The 21,341-nt window shown below is 38.9% G+C and overlaps 1 protein-coding gene across 3 annotated transcripts in view; it reads left to right on the top strand.

Moving 5' to 3' along the window:
• BANK1 (B cell scaffold protein with ankyrin repeats 1) overlaps positions 1 to 21,341 on the top strand; it is a 322,048-nt gene that overhangs the window by 277,060 nt on the left and 23,647 nt on the right. For all 3 annotated transcript variants that reach the window (XM_046657599.1, XM_046657598.1, XM_046657600.1), the window contains one exon: positions 10,544 to 10,609. In XM_046657599.1, coding sequence (XP_046513555.1) covers positions 10,544 to 10,609 — 66 coding nt within the window. The remainder of the gene's footprint in view (positions 1 to 10,543; positions 10,610 to 21,341) is intronic.

The raw sequence follows: 21,341 nt of genomic DNA, 5'->3' as shown, positions 1-21,341 counted from the left end.
CTTGCAGTTGGCAACTGGAGTAGAGTGGAAGCAGTTTTGTGGGACTGAACACTTAACCTGTGGGATCTGACACTATCTCCAGGGAAACTGTCAGAACTGACCTGAGTTGAGTTACATTGCAGGACACCCAGCTGAGGTTGTAAAATTGCTTGGTGGGGGGAAAACCCCACGCATTTGGGGACCAGAAGTGTCTGATTTGAAGCGCTGTGAGTGTGGCAGTAGAGTAAAACTAAAGGAGACGCACAGGACAGAAAGACACAGGAGGAAAACTGGCTTTTCCTGATATAGCTTTGCAGAAACTATTCAGATTCAGCTGGTATCAGCTACGCAAATAATTTCATACATCTGAGACTGTTTCTTCACTGTAAGTTGGGGTTAAAAATGATGTCTACTTCAAGGATTGTTGTAATCTTTAAGTGAAATAAAATTAGCAACTACCTGGCATAATACTTCATATGTGGTACACACTCAATAGATAATAATTAAAAGCAATTCTATTTTTGTCTTTCCTCAGTTTCTGGGCAGATGATGACTTTGCTAAATTAACTTTAAATTATAGAAGAAGTGTGTGCTCTCTGGATTCTGGTGGAGTCAGAAGTTAAGGAAGCCATTGGAGATGGGGGTGGAGGGCAAGGAAAGGATACCATGTCTTCTAAAGGGGCAAATGGGCTTAATCTACTCCTCATAGTAATTATCATAAGGCAACTTTCATGATGACTTCCAATCACGCAACAATCCTGCATGGTTGGGATTAATAACTTCATTTTAGAGATGAGGAAACTGATGCTCAGTGAGTTTCAGTGTCTTGTCCATCATGATAAAACCAGGAAGAGGAAGATATGGGATTGGGACCCAGATCAGTCTAGCTCCCATGCCTGCACGCTTGGCACGACAAATTTCTTTATTGATGTATTTATTTCTGGATTATTCATTAATATTTATTCCCTCTTTCTAACTAATAAGACCTATAAAGGAAGAGATTAACCTCATCTGTTTTTGGCCATTATTGTATCTTTGGTGCCAAGCTCAGTGCTGAGTTCATAGTAGAATCGATGAATATTGATGAATATTAATTGAAATGAATACAAGGATCAATAAATGATAAAAGTGACAAGAACCACATCAATGTGGCTAGAATAGGAGACTTCATTAACACTGTGGAGGATGGTCAGAAGAATATATTAATCTACTAATTTCTAAATTTCTCCTGTTTTAAACCATCCTGTGTTCAAAGTACTACTAATTTGAAGAGGGGAGCCCTTACAGAATGGGACACAGTTCTAGAATATTCATGTATAGCTGAGCATTCTAACTGCTTTCACACATCCCAACATATCAGAGAGAAGCTCTGTTTCCACCATCACCACCTCCCTTGCCCCAAGAAATGTAAGTCATTACTGCAAAACTGAACCCATGGTTCATTTTGCCAAGAGACCTGTTTCTGATATTTTTATTCCATTCCTGTTATACTAAACCTAATATTATGTTAACAACTACAAAAAGAATAACTCATTTTTCTTAAACGATAAGTTTTGAAGTCTGCCTCCTCTCGGATATCATAGTCTCTCCACCTTTTTCTCCCTATAATATTGGAAAGAATCAGGTTCATTAAGCTTCATGAATATAGAGGAATTAGCATGGATTTACAGTTCTCCTTAGTGACAGACTTCTTGACTTATGACAAATCAAGGAAATAAAATGAGCACTTTACATAGTGTAGATAGATCTGTAGTAAAACTATATCCGTAAATCATGAAAAGAGATGACTGCCTATTGGGGAAAATTTTTCAGCATCAATAGACAATTTCCAATTTTCCCCTCGCACAATCAGTAGAACCAGATTCCGCGTGGTTGATTTGGGATAGAATACAATTTCACTTCCAATTTTCAATTGCTGGTGAGCTGCCCTTGGCATTTTGCAGTGCAACAAAGTTGCATATGACCTTTTTGAGAGCTACTCAGCTACTGGGACCCCAAAATGTCAAGTACAGCTCAGTTGCTCTCAGAAATTTTCCACTTGCAATTCACTTGTACTTGAAATCGATCACATACAATGTAATTGAAATGCAAACAGAAAAAAAAGACCTTGTAGAATCTCTTAAGAAAATTAATCCATATCATTGTAAATGTGACAGAGTGGAATGGTCTCTGTCCTCATTAATGAAGACATATGGTCAAGTGGATTAAAGCAAGTCTTAGGTCAAGTGCCTTGAGTCCTACTCTCTGGCTGGGTGACCTTGTCCAAATTATTTCACTTCAGGATTTAGCATGTATATCACAGGTGCTCTCAGGACTGAGGGATATATTGATCATTCCAATCGTAAGCCCACTGTCCCTGTCTTCCCTGTGATTCTCCCCCTCTCTCCTTTTCCTGATAGGGTGCTGGTGTAGTTCTGCCAATGAGCAGTCATTCAGACCTGTGCTCACACTGTCCACGAGAGGAGGTCAAGGCCGCTTATGTAACCCAGGTGTTTTGATTTACTTTTTCCCTCCTCACAGCAGAACATCACAAAGACATTGGATGAAACCTAAGAAGGGCTTTGCAGACCGTCTATTAGGGTGTTGGCATAATAATGATGAACTTTCCCCGCCTCATCTTCCAGAAATTCAATTCCTTTGTATTAGTGAAGAGGGAAGGAGGCAGTAATCAACCGTGGTGTGAATTGACATTAAAGCAATTGTATTACATGTGAAAATAGATGTAAATATTATCAAGAGCTTAGATTCTCACTCAATAGCAGAGTGAAGTCTCGTCTTTTTCCCCTTAACGTATAATGTTCCTAGAGTCTCTGTTAAATATGTCCTTAGTAAGAAGCTTAATTGGCCTAGCATAGTTCTTAACTGGTGGTGGTTTTCCTCCCAGGAGACATTTGGCAATGTTTAGAGCCATTTTCGATTGTCACAACTGGGACAGTACTATTGGCATCTAGGTGGTAGAGGCTAGGAATGCTGTGAAAATCCTACAAGGCACAGGACAGGCCCCACCACAAAGAATTATCCAGTCCAAAATGTCAATAGTGCCGAGACTGAGAAACCATGACATGGGTTGTTTCCATTGTTAGGCAGAGTAAATATTTGACTATTTAGAGAATAGTCATTTGAAGATGAAATCATAGATGTATCAAACAGCTATCCACACAGATTGTCTTTTTGCTCACTTCAGATTTCCTGAATTCAAATATTTTTCACCAGCGCTTTTAATGTGTGCATCTTTTTGACTCTAAATATGTAGCCATTAGGAGAAAAGTAAAATGCCCTGTGTGGTCGGCACACTGGGAAGAGCCTTCTCAGAAGGACTGGCAGCATGGTGGAGTAAAATTCATGAAGATTGTGAAGCCAGATGAAATTGAAGTTGAATTATGACTTAGCCACTTAAATGTGCAACTCTGTGCAAGTTACATAGCCTTGCTTCATTTGTTTAATTAAAGAGGGATGATAAACGTATGCTGACAAAAATAATCCATGACTAATCTATAAATGAAAATTTGGGAGAGTTTATTCTGAGCTGAAATCTGAGGATTATAACCCAGGGCCTTTCTTCCCGAAGGAAGAAAGGGTACCAAAGAAGTGGGGTGCACAGAGTGGTTATATACCCCCAGAGAGGATGTTTCACATAGGATTGAAATGTCCCTTTTACAATAGTCATGAGACTGCTCTGTCAGCACAGCGATTGATGGAAACAACAGATAGGTCTGCTGTCTCGGTGAACACAGCAGGGTGGCAGGTCTGTTGTCTCAAGCTGGGTGGTCACAGGTGAACTGGGTGGTCAAAGGTGAGTGCAGCAATCAGTTCCTAGCCTAAGGAAAGATGCTTATCCCTAAGGAAATGCCAATGTGGGGGGAAGTTGCACCTTTATCTCAAGGGCCTTTGTTCTTGCCATAGGAAATGTCTAAGCAGATATACAATGCATGCTCAACAGCCACAGTCAGGCCCTTTTGAAAAAAAAAAGTCAGGCCGAATTAGGTTTATACCAAATGGCTTCCTCGTATACTCCAATATATCTTATTGCTTGCCATTTTTATTTGTCACCTACTTCAGAGAGTTTTCATGAGAACTAAAGCTGCATACATATAGTCGCCAGCATAGAGTAGGATGCAGAAATGGTAGGTACTCTGTAGTTGACAGGTATTCTGTAGATACTGTAGGGGAGGAAGACATATCCTCTACCCTCTAGGTCCTTCTGGCTGGGCTCTGAATTAAATTGGCATGAGACAGAATAACAGGAGAAAATCAAACAAAGCTTTATAACATGTGTACACAAGAGAGACCCAGGAAAACTAAACTCGCCAAAACGGCAGAGGTTCTCATCTTAAATACCATCTTCAGCTAAAGACAAAGGAGGATGTTGGGGGGGGGGCGGGGCGGTTTGGGGCTTCAAAAAAGAAGAAGACAACTCACATGGAAATGGAAAAGCAAATGTTTAGTAAATGAAACTTTGATAAGAGTAGGCTTAGCAAGGATCCTCCCAGTCTACCAGATGCCCAGAGTTATCTATGGTGATGGCCTGTCCTGGGGACAAGACTTTATTTTAAATATCTTTAGGCAGTTAATGGGAAAGTCAAAGTTTCCTTCAGAGTCTTTGTTCTTAAAAATAATCAAGGCAAGGCAAAGAGACAGATTTTGGGGTGGCCAATTCTGATCCCCCCACAATACAGAGGGGAGATATGACCTACCAAATCTTCCAAGTTTGTATGCCTTTTGCTTCTTCCTTTGGATCTCATATGCCAATACATCATCTTGTATGACTTTTCCAAATTATTTATCAATATTGAGCTATTGAATTATTTATCAATATTATTTATCAATATTGAACATTACATAGAACAAGTGGGCATAGCCCTGTCCTTTTGAAATTTTCAGTCTGTGTTCCTGTAGTTTGAGTCTTATTAGCACAACTAGTATTTAGTGTTTGTTCAAAGTGAGCATGACCAGATCCTACTGGTTACTTCTTAGGATAGCAACATTTCCTCATTTAAGAAAAAAGAAAAGAGGCCAAAGAAGTTACTTTTAGTAATCAGCAAGCACCAACCAAAAGAACTCATCATAGTTTCTAGAGTATTGCAGTGACTTCTTAACAAGCCAACCACTTCTCTTCAAGCCAGAAGGAAAATTACTAGGGATTTTACTAGAGTAATGTCTACTCTTATATAATATCCTTATTGAATACAAATGGTCAAAAGTAAAAGTAAACAATGAGCCTGAATGAAATCAGATGGGAGGAGATGAACCCCAAGTCCAGTACTGTGCAAGCAATAGGTGTTCAATACATGTTGCCTTCCTGGTACCAAGAGGAAGAAGGACCAGCCTGCCCAGTGGTGGAGTAGAGATTGTATGAATAAGTTCATTACAATGGTCTCAAGCTCTAATTACACAGATTTCCACAAACCAACTGCTCTCTCTCTCCCTCTCTCTCTCTCTAAATGTCCCAGCTTCTTGGATAAGAAACATTTCTAGAATAGAAATATGCTTATTTGCATCAAAGGAATAAAAAACAGTTTGTATTCTACTCTAGTAAAAATTAAGTTCCTTAAGAAGAAGAAAAAATAATTTATAGTGAGATTTCCTGGTTTGGGAGAGGATTTTTATGGGAACATTTCTATCAGGAAAAGTTTCCATTATGAATTGGAAAGAAAATTAATTTTTTCTCCTTAAGAAACCAAAGCATTCATTGATAGTGCCATTGAATTAGAATTTCCATGCCATTTTCCTTCATGCAGTTATGTGTTTTCCAATTTTCCGTCTCTACCAATCTCAAGATCAGTCATGAACACATCAGTGACCTCAAGAGTGCTGCTAACCATGTGCAAATTCTCCCTAAAGAGAAGAATGCCACAGCTCCTGACCGTGGATGTCTGCCAGGCAGTAACCTGCTTTCTGGTGAAAGACCTTCTTTGTGGCTGATGTGACCATCTGTTTTCAGCCACGCCACCCCTAGTGTGCCTATTCAAATGTAGTGGCTTGCGTTCGATAAATTTGTTCAAATTAATACCCTGTAACTATTGCTAGCAGAATGAAATGGTGGTTTTGTCCTGACTGGAGTGCTCAAACTGTCTTGGTCAGTTTGCAAAGAGGCTGTCTCTCTCCTCTGAGCTGCAGTTTGATTAGTCAACGTGACTACTTACAGGGTTGGAACATTCGGCTCCCTCTCTTTGCTGGCCAGACAAAGGGGTTGTTTACATCCTGCCTCGTCCTGCCTTTTTGTGACTAGCTTTCACAGGGTACAAACTGAGGGGACAGGGTAGGGAGAAGAAGGCTACTGACGTTGCACTATGACCCTTGCCCCTCCTGATTGGTTTTTGTCTCTATCGTCTCTCATCAGTAGGCGCTAATGACACAGTCACTCTTTGCTTAAATTAATACCCTAAAATGGAGGTCGGTAAGGATCCTGTGACTGGGTTTCTTATATCTTTGTCTCCTCAGGACCTAGCACAGCACTTGGCTATGTAGTGAGCAACCTAATGAAAGCTTGTTCAGCAAATAACAAACACATGGCTGCTACCTGTCCAGTACCATTCCCTGAGAACAGAGAGCACAACACAGATCTGTCTGTTTTATTTTGTACCAAATTTCTAGTGTCAAGAGTGATCATCAGTGATAAGTATATAGCTCTAAACAACATTTCATTTTACACTTCTAATAGGCACGGAACTTCAAGGAGTTTGTCCTTTATAATTCACATCTTTATGAATGCATTTGGCTATTGCACAGACTTTCCATTACCTTAGCCATTTATAAAACAATTCTAAATAAGCTTTATCAGATTTTCTAGGAAGGGCAACTCTGGAAGAGTCCCTTTTCTTGAAATAGGCCACAAATGAGGTTGACATGAAGAATATTCTTGCAGAAGCAGCCTGGAAAGACAAATAGTGCAAGTGAATTTGTTATATTTCACTTCCTCCTCCTCTGCTCTTCTAATAGTTCTGCTTTGCTTAACGTTTTGAATATTTAACACTATGCTAATTTTTTCCATTCAATGTCATTTTTATTCTAGAAGTCGTTCTACCAATATTTAAAATAAATGGGGGTGGTATTTGGGACATTTGCGTTGTTTGAGATTATTTTGAACCTGAAAAGTTGTTTTTCTTTCTGTGGATTTTTTTTAATGTCTAAAGGTAGTGACATCTACTAATAATGCATTCATTTTTCTTCCCTCTCAAATTCCAATTTTAGGTAGGAAGAGAAAAAAAAGATTTCACTGGGGCAGAGAGTCATCAAAGTTGATGTATGTCATAATTGCCTTGATAGTGTTATTCGAACATTGATGCAGTAAAGTTTGGTCAAAAATAGTATCCTCCAAGAATTCAAACACATGGAGAAAGGATTGTCTCCATACATATTGTAAAAAGTTAACATTAGTCTGTGATTTAACTTTCTAGTGTTTCTATTAGTCTAAGCCTCCAGTAAAAACAATCTCTTCCTCAAAACACAGCATTCTATTTAAATTCATACTCACTTAAGAATTTCTCAGGGCACCATTTGGCCTGGAATGACTTGGGTGGAAAATTGGTTGCATCTTAGAATGTCAGAGCTGAGTGAGACATTAAAGATCATCTCATCTAAGCCTTCACTTTATTAGCAAGAAAATAAAGGCCCGGGAGGAGAAAGCCATTTTCCCATGTCATACATATTGTTAATATTAAGAGAAAATGCTACCCCATCTATGGTGCCGAGCTGATTAGCATTCTGGCGTATAGAGTTTTTTCCATTACTATATGTTTAAAACAGACTCTCCTTTTACTCACCACAAATCTTGTTGTACAAAAATAGATACTTTTGTATATAAATCTGAATGATCCGCAACCCAATGCTCAGTTCTCACTATATCGTAGATTTCATATTTCTCTCTTATAAATGTTGTGTGGGTGAACATGGTAAATATAAAGTATACAAAGCTTTATAGAACAAAAGTTTTGCTGATGGAAGCAATTTAAAATGCTTCAGCTAATATTTACTGTAAAAAGAAAGATTAACGGATTCTGGGATGTTGCATCTATCCATGCTTTTCCTAAGGCGATGGAGGCCATGTCCGTGGTGTGCAGGTTCACGTCAGGGGTCGTTTCGAAGGGCTAGCTCACTCTTCAGGAGACAGGTTAATACAGGTCCCTCCCCAAGATGACCTCACATTGCAACACCTCCTGGCTGTCACGCAGTGAGGAAAGAGTGTGTCTGGCAGCATGCTAATTGCTATTGGGTTCCGTAAGGAAAAGAGTCTTGTCTGCGGTTAGAAGGGGACAGGTGTAGGGGTGCAGCTGGAGGTGAGCTAGGAGGGGATCTCGAGGGCAGTTGTACAGGTGGAGAGGATCTCGTGTACTGTGGGGCACGACTCAGTGCACATCCTGCCTTTCCAAAGTTCTCAGCGTTATCAGCACTTTCATAACCATCCTACTCAGAGCATCCTCCTCTCCCGCCTCCATCCTCTACCCCCTCCCAGGCTGTTCCACCTCTCAGCCCTGATGACCCCTCAACAATAAATAACTACGCACTGTAACTTCCTAATCTGGAAACCAAACGAGATGTACGCTTGTTTAGCATTTACTGTATTTCACAAAGTCTGGGTGAGGCGTTTGTTCTCAACAGAATGTGCTGCAATAAAATATAGGGTATAACGGGATTTTTAACAAAGTAATTCTAAAAAGCTGGAAAAAAATTATTCCATTTCCAAGTATACTGTAGCTTCAAAATTCAGCAGAACTCTTAAAACTTATCAATTAATGTACTTTTTATTTGGAGAATGTTTTTTCTGAATTTATCTTTGGAGTCAGATTATTTCCCATATTAATGATACCAGACTACAGCGTTTTTGTCCTAGACGGTTTCAGTTATTGCCTTGACAATATTGGCAAAAAGCACAGTGTCTGCATGTTATTAAAACTTCAAAAGTATTTCATTTTTTTGAGACTTTTAAAACTAACCAATGAAAAATTTCAAGCACCACTTTTAAAAATTTTTCCCATATCCTAAAATATATTCACACACCATATATTCATCAGTTTATTTTATTTTAGAAAAAATGTAAGCCACAAACCCAGAACTTGCCAGTAAGTTATGTTTATCATGTTTTTCAAATATTAACTTGAAACAGAAATTTGATTTTCAACCAGAAAACTTATTTCATGTGTATAATTTTTCTTAAACACGTTATACTCTGCAAATCTATTTGCTTCTCCTGTTTGAAAGAGGACAAGAGAGCAGACCACCCTTTCTCTTGACAACAGCTGGCAAATTATATAGGCTTAATAAATAATTATTGATTTGATATGATTTAGGGAACCTTTTTAAGCTCAAAAAATTGTCGTCTGGATTAATCACAGACATGACCTTGATATGAGATTGGTTTAAAGAATATTGAAAGCAAAGACAGAGATCCAGGATCACGGCGGGGATGCGTCCCCAGGATCACTGTCAAGCCCCAAGCAGTGGGAACGCTGTCACCCCACAGGCCTCCCCTCCATTATCGCAGGAAATCCTGATGAACTGGTTGGAAGAACAAGAGAGCCAAGCACGTTGGGAGTGTTCCCAGGTGCTTTTCAATCCCCTCCCTTTACCTCCTTCTTTATCTTCAGAAGGACATAATTATGGAGGAGAAGAGGCAGCAGTACTATAAAGAGCTAAGCAACAGACTGAAGTTCAAGGTGGGAGGGTCCTAGTCACATCCCCACTAACAAGCCTGGCATGGCTGCAGGGGCCTGGGCCCTTCACAAGTTAGCGACTTCTGCCTCCCTGGGCTATGGACATGGGAGCTTGGATAGACCTCCAAGGCCTCCTCCGGTGCCCAAGCCCTTAATTCAGACTCCCCGTGAGAATACATGGGGCTCTGGGGGTTTGATTTCTGAAGTCGGATTGTAAAGGGTATGGACTTTTTCATTAACAAATGCCAGCAGCCATGCGGAGCTTTGTGGGTGCTCAATAAATATTAAACAATCGATTTTATCTTTCATCTGCAAAAGGGGGTGAGTAATGCTGACTTGTCTCAGAGAATTTCATGTGAGAAATAATAAATGAGAACAAAGCACTTTTCAGATAATGAAGTAATTCGAATAAGCTCCTTTAATAGGTCTGAGGTCTAGCTAGATGATGCAAGAATAAAGTGTCTTTTTATTGTTACATCTGTAAAATACAGCAGTCTTTTCATGTGTTTAAGAAGAAACAGTCATTATCCTTGCTTATCACCAAAAAGTCAGCCTGAGTAATTTCTGTGCAAATGGAATTTTTCATGTGATTTTAACATTTATCACTTTTAACAAAATGCAGCTTTTATCTTTACCTGATATCAAAATGGAATCATATCTTGATTGAAATAGTTTAATGAGGCATTCCATCAGCATTATACTACTCTGCCCAAAGAAAATGCTTTTTGAAATGACTGATAAGCTGCACAAATGAGAAAATTGTAAATATAATAATCCTCCTACTCAAAAATAATACAATTTTGGGAATTGTTACTAAGGAAAATGATGTATTGCATCCAGTTTCCTGGAGACTCCACAGTATGTCCTTTCTTATGTTTATGTTCCATGAATAATATGTGCTCTATTTTTTACAGTGTTTCAACAAAAGGCAGCCAGAAGACAATCTGATGGTGACAAGTCCCACGGTCCTAAGAGACAAGGTACTGACACGACCTCCGGTTTCTTTAATAATCTCTAAGTAAGACTCAGAGAAGTGTTATGAATGCTGAATAAAGCCCCTAGGATAGAAGTAAATAATTGTATACTTGATTAATTTTCCTCTTCAGTTAGTGTCCTACCCAAATATAATTTGGCCGTACTAAGATTACATAAGACAATTATTTTAATTAACAGAGGCAAGAAATGGCCTTGGGAGAATAACTGTGGTGCTGTTGGTATTCTTGTCGGGCTCTAGGAAGATCAAGTAAGACACATTCTCCAGCATGCATCAGACACCGGCCTTTGCAGACCTTTAGAGAGAAGCCTCTGGAACTTGAGATGAGGGGAGGGCAGGTGGTGGTCCCCACTGCAGGGACCCAGCATGGGCGTTCTGTGCTCCACACTGAGCTCCGACCAGAGACTGGGCCCCTCTCCCTGGTCTCTGCCTTCAGCACTTGATCCGACACATTAAACAATTATTTGTCATGCAGAGAAGAGCTGAAAACTAATGACAAGAGCATCCCACACAGGACGAGTAGTTTCCTTTTTCTCTACAAGGAGGCAGCTGCCTCCAGTTTTCCTGACACACTTAGTTCCTATTGAAAAGAGAAACTCTAGCAGGTTATTTGTTACGATTTTTTTCTTCATGATAAGCCCTCGGTTGAAGTTCAAAAATGAAAACTGTAAAAGGTGGCAGAGGTCGGGGTCACACTGGTTGGCCCTGATAATCAAGGAGCATGTACAGATGCTTTTAACCTCAACCCACCCTCGAAATAACTTCAGTCCAAAATAACATTACCTTGAAATTGTTACCAGTAAATTACTGAGAGTGACATTAAAACAAAACCAGCAAATGATTTCACAGCAGCCACTAACACTCCCGTAGGCTGTCACCTTTCGGCCGCTGTGCAGATAGGTGCGTACTGACAGCACCGACTGTAACACCCGCTGAGCCATTGGGTACAGAACCCCAGTGGACCTGCTCCTAACGTGCATGGAGCGCCTTCCAAACAAAGGCGTGTCCTGAATGAGTGACCTACACTGGCCGCTTTGAGTGGCACTTCCCAAGGGAGCAAGGTTGTCCTTAGATCATTCTTCCAACCAAGTACACCAGTTTGAATGCCCGTCTCCCAGGAATCACTTGGATATACTGCTTATCAATTTACATGCAAAAAATACTCCTTATTGGACAGTTTTTCATTTCTGGAGATTTCATATTCTGGGGGGACGGATGTATCTTTTTAAGTCTACTGTTACACTCCCACTGTGCCTTTAGCTCTCTCAGGAAATAAATGCAGAACTCTACATGAGATCATTGTACAATTAGGATCAAACAGTTACTGAAGAATTAAACAAAGTAGAAAAGGTTATTTCTATCTGAACTCCCCCACATACCTCACAGAGCTTTGGAAAGAATAAAGAAAGAGGATGCTTTTAACGTCTGGGAATAAAATTTCTCTGAAACTTTTTTTTTTTCGGTGAGGAAGATTGGACCTGAGCTAACATCTGTTACCATTTTCCTCTTTTTGCTTAAGGACAATTGTCACTGAGCTAACATCTGTGCCAACCTTCCTATATTTTGTATGTGGGATGCCCCTACAGCATGGCTTGACAAGCAGTGTGTAGGTCCACGCCTTGGATCTGAACCTGCGAATCTGGGCTGCTGAGGCGGAGCGCACAAACCTAATCACTACACCACCAGGCCGGCCCCCTGAAGCATTTTTTATAAATTATTAAGTTGTCAAGTTTTTAATTAAGTTCTGTTAGAATTAAGGGGAAAATGTAAAGAAGCCCACAAGAGATGAAGGAAGGTGATAAGTGGCCAGGTGATGAAGAGGTCCTTGGATGCTTGGCCTTATCGATTGTCCTTCTGGTTGTCGCACAGAGAGCAGTATCAGGAAAGGCTGCTGATGTCCATGAAGACCAATGATCATTCTACCACATGTAGAGAAATAGTCCCTTCTGTGCCCAGGAACAAAGGGCAGGGGAGGACGGTGACAGGAAACAAGGACCTAATTATAAAATATTTTATTGGATTAATATCCATCCATATCTTGTATCCTAATTTGTTTCATCGACATCAATGATCACTAGATGTTTTAAACTGTTTGAGGGCTCACATACTGAAAATTTTAATCAAATTGTGTATGAGTTTTTTTCTCTCCAGATACCTAAAGCCAACTTATTGGTGATGTTTTGATCAGTCCCCTGAGCGAGGCTCCCTAGGTCCCTTCAGCCCCGGACATCAGTAACTCAGCAGAGGGAGAAAGGAGACTGTTCTGTCTGCTAGGGCTAGAGGAACGCTAAGCCTTGAGGAATATTCGAAGACCTCCCTGAGGACTATGATCTGCAGGGAAGTCATAATCTAGCACGAGGAAAAAGATAGTTCAGACCAATAGGGGGGATTTGAAATAAAAGAATTAACTACCTAAAAGGACTTACTCCAGGCATCTGTTCTTCCCTAAACCTTTTCAGATATTTATGACGATCCCATCCATGCAATGTACTAAGCAATTCAAACTGCTTATTCCTGAACTAATGAATACTCTTCAAGTATCCTGGGATTTCATGGTGCAATAGCAAAAGCAGTACATACCTCACCAATGATAATCTCTTTATTTGGCAGGGAACAAAAAAGGCCTTTTCAGGGGCCTGCCTGGTAGCATAAGGGTTAGGTTCGCACGCTCCACTTGGGCAGCCCAGGGTTCGTGGTTCCAGGCACGGACCTACACACCACTTGTCAAGCCATGCTGTGGCGGCATCCTGCATATAAAGTAGAGGAAGATGGACACAGATGTTAGCTCAGGGCCAGTCTTCCTCAGCAAAAAGAAGAGGATTGGCAACAGATATTAGCTCAGGGCTAATCTTCCTCAAAGAAAAAAAGAAAGGTCCTTTTAGGAAATGTTTGTCAGAGTCAAGATTTTCTAAAAGGACTAGACACGTTCTCTAAAGAAGGTTAAAAAAATTATTTAATTCTTCTGCTAGATGCTGGAAGGAAAAGAGAGTATGAAAGCCAACTCGTTTCCTGCTGAAAGCAGAAGTGTTTCAGAAGCCTACCTTCAGGACTGCTGAGGGGTTGCCAGGAAGTTATATTATTGCTAAGTCAAGAAATTGTCCTGAGGAACAGGAAAAAAATTAATTGGTGTCATTTCGATGGAAACCCAACAGATTTCTTTAACTCAATTTTCACATCTTGAAAAAATATAAGGAAAACTGAGGACTTTGGATCACAAATAAAATTTTCCATCAAAATACAGTTTTAAAATCAATTTTCCCAAGTTATTTTTGAAATTAGAAAATTCCAGAGTGCTGTCACAGAACATGCTGCCACCACGCCTTCACTCCCTTCCCCAAATCGAGCCTCACAGGGCAGTCAAGGATGTGTCCTTCAATGTTGCAGGCCAGAGAACCAAATTTTGTCAGTGGGTTTGGAGTTAATCAGAGTTTTGAAGGCTGAGTCTTGTTAACCAAGCCCACAGAGGACTAATTTACAACCCCCAATTCCAATCTATTAAATCAATACGAGAGGAAGATTCCTTCCCAGTGATGAGAAGGTTCGCATTCATTAGGCCCCTGCCAGATAATAAAGTTTCTATAAAAAATAATTAGTAATGATAAGACTGCTAGGTGAACAGGATCAAGTCAAAGGGCACTGGAGGATTGGAATAACTGCTTCTTCAAGGACATGAAAATATCTGGTGGATTTTCCCTGCCTCACAAAATCGTCTACTAAAATAGCCTAGGGTCCAGATCGCTCATGTCTCCCAGACCTGTTACATCTTTCTCTGGGACAGTGCAGGGTGCCTTTTCTGTTCTCACAGAACCCTGCCCATTTGATTAACATAGACTCACCTGGGACATGAGACAGGCAACTGACGGGGTCAGCGTTCTCACAAACGGCTGCTGTGGTCGCAGGCCTCCTCGGCCACGATGAAATAATGTCTCATCAAGGATGCCTTATTGCTGTCACTCTTAGAAGGCAAACCATGTCTTTGAAGGGTGGGGTTAGGAGGGAGCTGGGACGAGCACTTCCATGCTAACCGCTGCCTCCACCAGCGACTCCCAACCCTAGATGAGCATAAGAATTGTTTGTATCTTGTCTGTGTTCTCCAAGTGCCCAGTGCTGCAGCGGTTTGATAAATGTTAAATAATAACATTTCCTATAAGTAGAGACCTGGAGAAATGTGGATGGTATTGCTCTTACGTAGAGAAAAGCGAATGCTGGCCTCCGAGCTATTTTCATTTGGCTGTTTTTGCCAGTACTGGATATATTAAGAAGAAAAGAGGGAAAATTATCAAAATGTGGTCATTTGTAGTCCATGAAAGAATAATGTCCTCAGTTCTCTTTTTCAGTATAACTTATATTTCCATTTGTCATGTTGCTCATGAAAGTTTTTTGGTTAAAATCATAGCTAGAAAAGCTTGTGTAATAGCTGAGTTCGTGTGTAAAATGGTGATGTGTCAACAGTCCACAGTGCGGCCTCTCAGAAATACTTGTGAAGGCAACATATCAGAAAATGGAATTCTTAATAATAGTGATAACATTAAAATAGCTAATGCTAGAATCTGGAACTAATTCCCATTAATTCTAAGATTGAAAAAAGGAGACTGAAACAAATAAAATCGTAGACCATCCACTGACCCCCAGCTCTACTTCACTACATGAATGCTCATTTTTAAAGGTGCTCCCCACTCCAGATCCGGTCTTTCCTTAAACCTGCAGACAGCAGTGCTCCCAGTGGAAAGTGAGGGGGAGGGGTTTGATGTACACTTTGCATCCTGAGACCCTCAAGGAAAGCTCTGTAACGGAGGGAAGAGATGGTCAAGAAGAATTCTGTTGTAATTTATGCTGGGACTTAGTGCTTGCTGACCTGTCAGCACCTGGTACCAATGAACCATGTTCCACCCACAAGTGACAAAGCCACACTAGACACAACCTGCTACCCTGGGGTCTGGAGTCATGAACACGGCCTTTCAAATTCCTCTGCAGTCCAAGAGCAGGGAACAAAATTTGATGTGAACACGAGGAAAGGAGAAATAAATGCCAAATCTCTTGGTGAACAGGAGTCTATAGACATGTTCTCTTTCAAGAAGGACTGAAAAAAAAGAACAAATAAATAATATGAGAACTTCCAAGTCCACTCCAAAGGAAAGGAAGGAGAATTTCATCATGAAGATTCAGGATAATTTCACTTCTGTAAATGATTTATTTAATGAGTAAGGTTGTCACGCATCTTCCTCAAAAGCACCAAGGAAAAAAAAGGGAGATAGTGGGAAATACACATACACATATATACACACACACAACACACACAAAATAAGAACATTTCAACTAGCAATTTGTAATTGTTAAAATCTAAAGTTTTTTACAAATATTCTAACTTTTTGGAAAATATTATAAGGCTATAACTGTAGAGAAGTGTTATTTATTCTGAATTTTCATTTGTTAAATTTAAGCTAACCTGCTCACCTTTCCACTTCAGCACTAGACACCTGTCAACAATACACAGGAGACAGAAAAGAAAATTTCAGAAAATTGTGAACTCATAAACAAGTTGAAAACATAGAGAAGAGACAGCAGCAGAAAGTAAGGGGTCAAAGTCAGGCTGAGACAAACGCAAAACAGGTGAATGACATTTTTGGGGAGATGACAGGATGAGGTGAAACATGTGACATGAAGAAAAGAGATCAAGTGACAAGAGAAAAAATAAAATAAACTCAGAAGCTAAAATTTCAATAGCAAATTCAAAGCCACATTGGTCACAAGAAAAAGGACTGACAGTAGATAAAATCAGTTATTGAAGCTGAGAACATGATTGGAGAAGCGTCTGTTCCAAATATATGGAAAGACCGAAAACAATCAGAAGATACGGAGAACAGAGGTGCAACTCATGTATAATAGGTGTTTTCAAACTAGGACAGAAAATACAATCAATGCCATAGCTAAACAAAGCTTTGGAGAACAGAGTGTGGGGGATGGAATATGCAGACTGTGTGGGCTCACCATGATCCAGGAAAACAAGGAAATATACCCACATAATATGAAAGTTCCCGGCCAATCCTCGTAGTTAGAAAGATGGAGAAACAATCCTACAGTATTGAGGAAATATTTTAACTTAGATTTTCTATTAAAAGTCAAAATCAGCTTTTAAGATTAGAGAATCTGTGTAACAAGAATTTGAGATATTGACTACACAGTTTATTGGGAAAATATTTCAACTTAAAAAGTTTATATTTAGTCTGGTATTTTGTTCATGTAAGAAGAAAACAAATAGAGCTTTAGGATATCCAAGGTTTTAAAAAAGATAACATTTCTATGTCATTATGAAAGTGCTACCCAAACTATATTCTAGGAAAATGAAAGATTAAGTAAAATAAAAAGCTCAAAAAGAGGTTATGGTATTAAAGAATTTATAGTGAATAATGAACTCAATAAAAAATGGAATTAAATTTAAATAGTTGTAAATTTATTTATAAAACATTAAGGTAAAATATAGATGATTAAAATACATAATGTAACAAATCATAATTTTATTGCAATAATCTGGGTCCAATGCTCAAATAATATAAAAATGTTTAGGAACTAGAAGAAAATGAAAAAATAAAATCATACCCTTTCATTCATGAATTTACTAATCAAAAAACAGAAGGCAGAGGCTGGCCCTGTGGCCCAGTGGTTAAGTTCGCACACTCCACTTCTGTGGCCCAGGGTTCACAGGTTCAGATCGCAAGCGCAGACCTAGCACTGCTTATGAAGCCATGCTGTGGCAGGCGTCCCACATACAAAATAAGGGAAGATAGGCACAGATTTCAGCTCAGGCCACTCTTCCTCAGCAAAAAAAAAGAGGAGGATTAGCAGTGGATGTTAGCTCAGGGCTAACCTTCCTCAAAGGAAAAAAAACTATATATATATATATATATATGGTAAAAAAAATCTCTGAAATTTAAAAAGTAACCATTATTTAAAAATAAACAAAATTTGTACTTTCCAAAATCACTTAATATTTATATAATAAATATAATAATATACACATAGTCTGTATGACAAAAGTCAGAAACTAAAAGTAAAGTCAAAAAGAAAAAAAGGTATAGCAAAAAAGATTTTGTATAAGGACAGCACTTATGACAATACGTGTGTCAGTTACACATCCACAAAGTAGTAACCATCATTGAGGACGAATGGCACTGTGTTGAGTATTTACATATGCTAGCTCATGAAGTCCTCACAGCTACATTATGAGGTAGATAGTATTATCCTTTTTAAGGTGGATTGGTTACCTGCCACCAAGGTCACAGAACTAACAAGCGGTAGAAGTGAAATTCGAATTCGGTTCTGTTTTACTTTGAAGCCCATGTTTATAATCTCCTTCTTCTGTCCTTCCAGGCCATCCTCACAGCAACAGGTCTCTACGACTTTCTGGGCTTTTGCACAAGCCTGGACACAACAGAGCATATTACACACCTTAGCTCCTTTAATCCTTGCAACAACCCTCTAAGAAAGGCAATATTTATCTTCATTTTCTAGCCAAAGAAACTGAAGTTTACAAAGGTGGGAGGAGGACAGAACTGAGATTTGTCCCCATGCCTGCCTGGTTTCAAATGCCATGTTATACATTCTCTTTTACAAATGACACAGGCTCAAATTTAGATAAAAGACAGAATCAAACTATATTTTGCTTTAAAAAGATATATTGCAAAAAAATACTAAAGAAAAGTTGAAAATAGTGAATAATGTGAATAGTGATTGCTTAGAGAAACAGAAATAAAGAAGGTGTTTCAACCTTAATTTTAGAAAAAATAGAATTCAAGGCAAAAGTATTAGACAAAGAAAATCATTTTATTTCTTTAAATTCTAAAATCCAAATAAAAGCACATCGTTTCTGTACTTTTATGTGGCAAATATTAGAGCACTCAAATATTTAATGTGATAAAATAGAAGAATCTGACAAAAGCACAGTAGTAGTGATAGGTTATAAATACTTTGAATTTTTGACTTATAAAGTAGTAGAAATACAAAAAATTAAAAGGAGTATATAGAAAAATGAGGATAATGTAAGTTTGTACTTCATAGAGTATATACTTTTCAAGATTCCATAAGTGGTAATATAATAGCATGCTAGCCTACTAAAACAAATCTCAATAAAAATATCACCTCTTCAACCCACTTTCTGATCTCAATACAATATTTAAAGAATTAACAGAAATTGCAACAATTAGAAAATTCTGGAAAACTCTGAAGGCAAAGAGGATATTAAAACACAATTGACTGCTTAGAAAACAGCCCTAGAAACCGTCTCTATAAACAGACGCAACATCAGATCTTCACAGCTTCAGTTATGAAACAAGACAAGGAAAACAAAGGAACTAGACATTCGAGTAGAAAAATGGAACAAGAGCCAGGGAAATAGATCTAATAAAAGGTGAAAATTAAATGTAGAATTTAAAGAATTCAAAGATGTGAAAACACAAGGAATGTTGACTAAATCTAATTTTATTTTTAAAAAGAGTAAAGTGGCAAATCTGGACAGAACACCAATAAGAAAATCAGTCATGAGAAGATAGCAGTATACAGAATCAGAGGAATTGTTTCCTTTTCTTGTATATAAAAATATATGACTTTCCAAATAGAAATACTAATTAACAAAATTCTGCCCAGGTATAACGACGTGTCAGTGTAAGTTCATCAGTTGGCGCAAATGTACCACTCTGGTGGGGGATGCTGACAATGGAGGAGGCTACTCGTGTGGGGGAAGGGGTTTATGGGAAATCTCTGTACCATCTGCTCATTTTTACTACGAACCTAAAACATCTAAAAAATGAAGTCTATTAAAAAACTAAACTCAACTTATAAAAAAAACTTAGATGATAAAAGGAACTTAAAAATTGTACTAGACTAATAACTAAGAAACATTTGCATAAATTTTAACTCCAAAGATAACCAGGGACAAGTTTCACCGCTGAAGTATTTCAAACTCACATAAAAGATTTTTTTATATTATATAAACCATCCCATGGAGTAGAAATATTAATGTAATGAGCTAGTTAATTCATTAAGAAAAAATACATGATAATCTCAATTAATGAGGAAAAAGACATAAACCATTATTATTTTTTAAAATCTAACAAAATAAGAAAGAGGGTAATTTCTCAACATTATCAAGAATATCTTTCTAGTTCAAGATCAGAGCTATTCTCCTTCGGTCTAGGAACAAGATAAGGATGCTTCTTATCAACATTGGTACTTACCATTATTCTGGAAAATTCTAGCACCTGGAATACCATATGAATCTAAAATAAAAAGGATAACTATTGAGAAGACGATTCTTTTTCATTATTTTTAGATGATATATATACTTGCCTAGAAAGCCTGAGAGAATCAATTATAAGAGTCAAAAATTATTTAAAACAGTTGAATATAATTTGGAAATGATTTGCTTTTTTATGTGCCAACAATACTAGTTTGGAGACATCATATAAAAGAAAGAACTTATTCACGTACATTGAAAACACCAAAAGTTCCCATCAGAGAAGAGAGGCACACCATTTTCCTGCATGGGTAGACTAAATAGTCTAAGTTCTTCCTAAAATAATTTATAGATTTAAGAAAATCAATCTGAAAGTATGTTTTTTTCCTTTGGAGAGAGAGACGACAGTCTGGAAGAGTGCATCTAAATTCATAAAGAAGATAAATAAATAAAAAAGAGCTGAAATCAGGCAATTATTTAGGAAAATAAAAGGATGAAGACAGCACCGCTTGCCATATGTGTTATTAAAGTCTGTTACTTTGTGCAGCGTTTAAAGCTATAGGACTTCACATTACAGTCACATGGGAATCACGAGCAGTGAAAGAAAGGTTTAGATGATAAATTATTAGAGTTTTTGTGCTTTTTCTCTTGAATGATGCAAACTGTTCTCTGTAAAATCAGTCTGGCTGTGGACGACTCAGTTCCAGGACTCGATCTGCCAGAGCTGCTGCCGCTCCGCTTGCTCTTCTTGTCTCTGCACAAGCACGCAGGACCGAACGCCACCCTCCCCAGCAGAGTCAGCTTAATTCTGTTTTAGTAGCTAGTATTTGAAATATGAAGGGGTAACTGAAATGAATATTATTGAAAAGTTCAGTATTTTTTTAATTCAGCTGAACCTGTACATAGAGCGAAATGGAAGCTGGTACAGTTCTCTGGGCAGACTTTCCTTGACATAACTTCCATAAAAGCAGAAAATCCAGCTGCATGGGTCACTTGAGATAAAAATGGAGTCACACCTAGGCCAGGAGAGGACAGCAGGGGGCGCACGTAATGACCGCGCGTTCCAGGGGAGACGCTGCACCTCCCAGCTGCAGGAAGGGCGCAGGGAACCCTGCTGCAGATGCACCCCGGGAGCTGAGTTGGAGTGTGGAGTCCGATGAGAAGCAGGTGGTGCAGGAAGCAAGATCTCAGTTGTGACCTGTGCTGTGGGCTGCTGACCCAGGGCACCTTTGGCTGCCTTATCTTCTCCGATTCCCCTGGGATCTCATGCTCCGTCATCCCTGAAGGAAAAGATTGAGATATATAATCTGTTGGCATCTTGTTAGTTCTGGAAGAGCAGGACTTCTGAAGAGAAAAGGCAAGCCAAGAGAGCCCAGTGGGAATCAGGACGATTGGCCATGGGGCAGCATCATGCACTTGTCAGAAAGGACCCCTTCTGTGTCCCTGTTCCAAGGTTCACTGCTGGCATCCCTCTCAACACTGAGAGGAA

The sequence above is a fragment of the Equus quagga genome, chromosome 3 (genome assembly GCF_021613505.1).
Source record: "Equus quagga isolate Etosha38 chromosome 3, UCLA_HA_Equagga_1.0, whole genome shotgun sequence".
Taxonomy (NCBI): domain Eukaryota; kingdom Metazoa; phylum Chordata; class Mammalia; order Perissodactyla; family Equidae; genus Equus; species Equus quagga.
The sequence above is the reverse complement of the archived record's forward strand: the minus strand, read 5'-3'. Positions and strand labels throughout refer to the sequence as shown.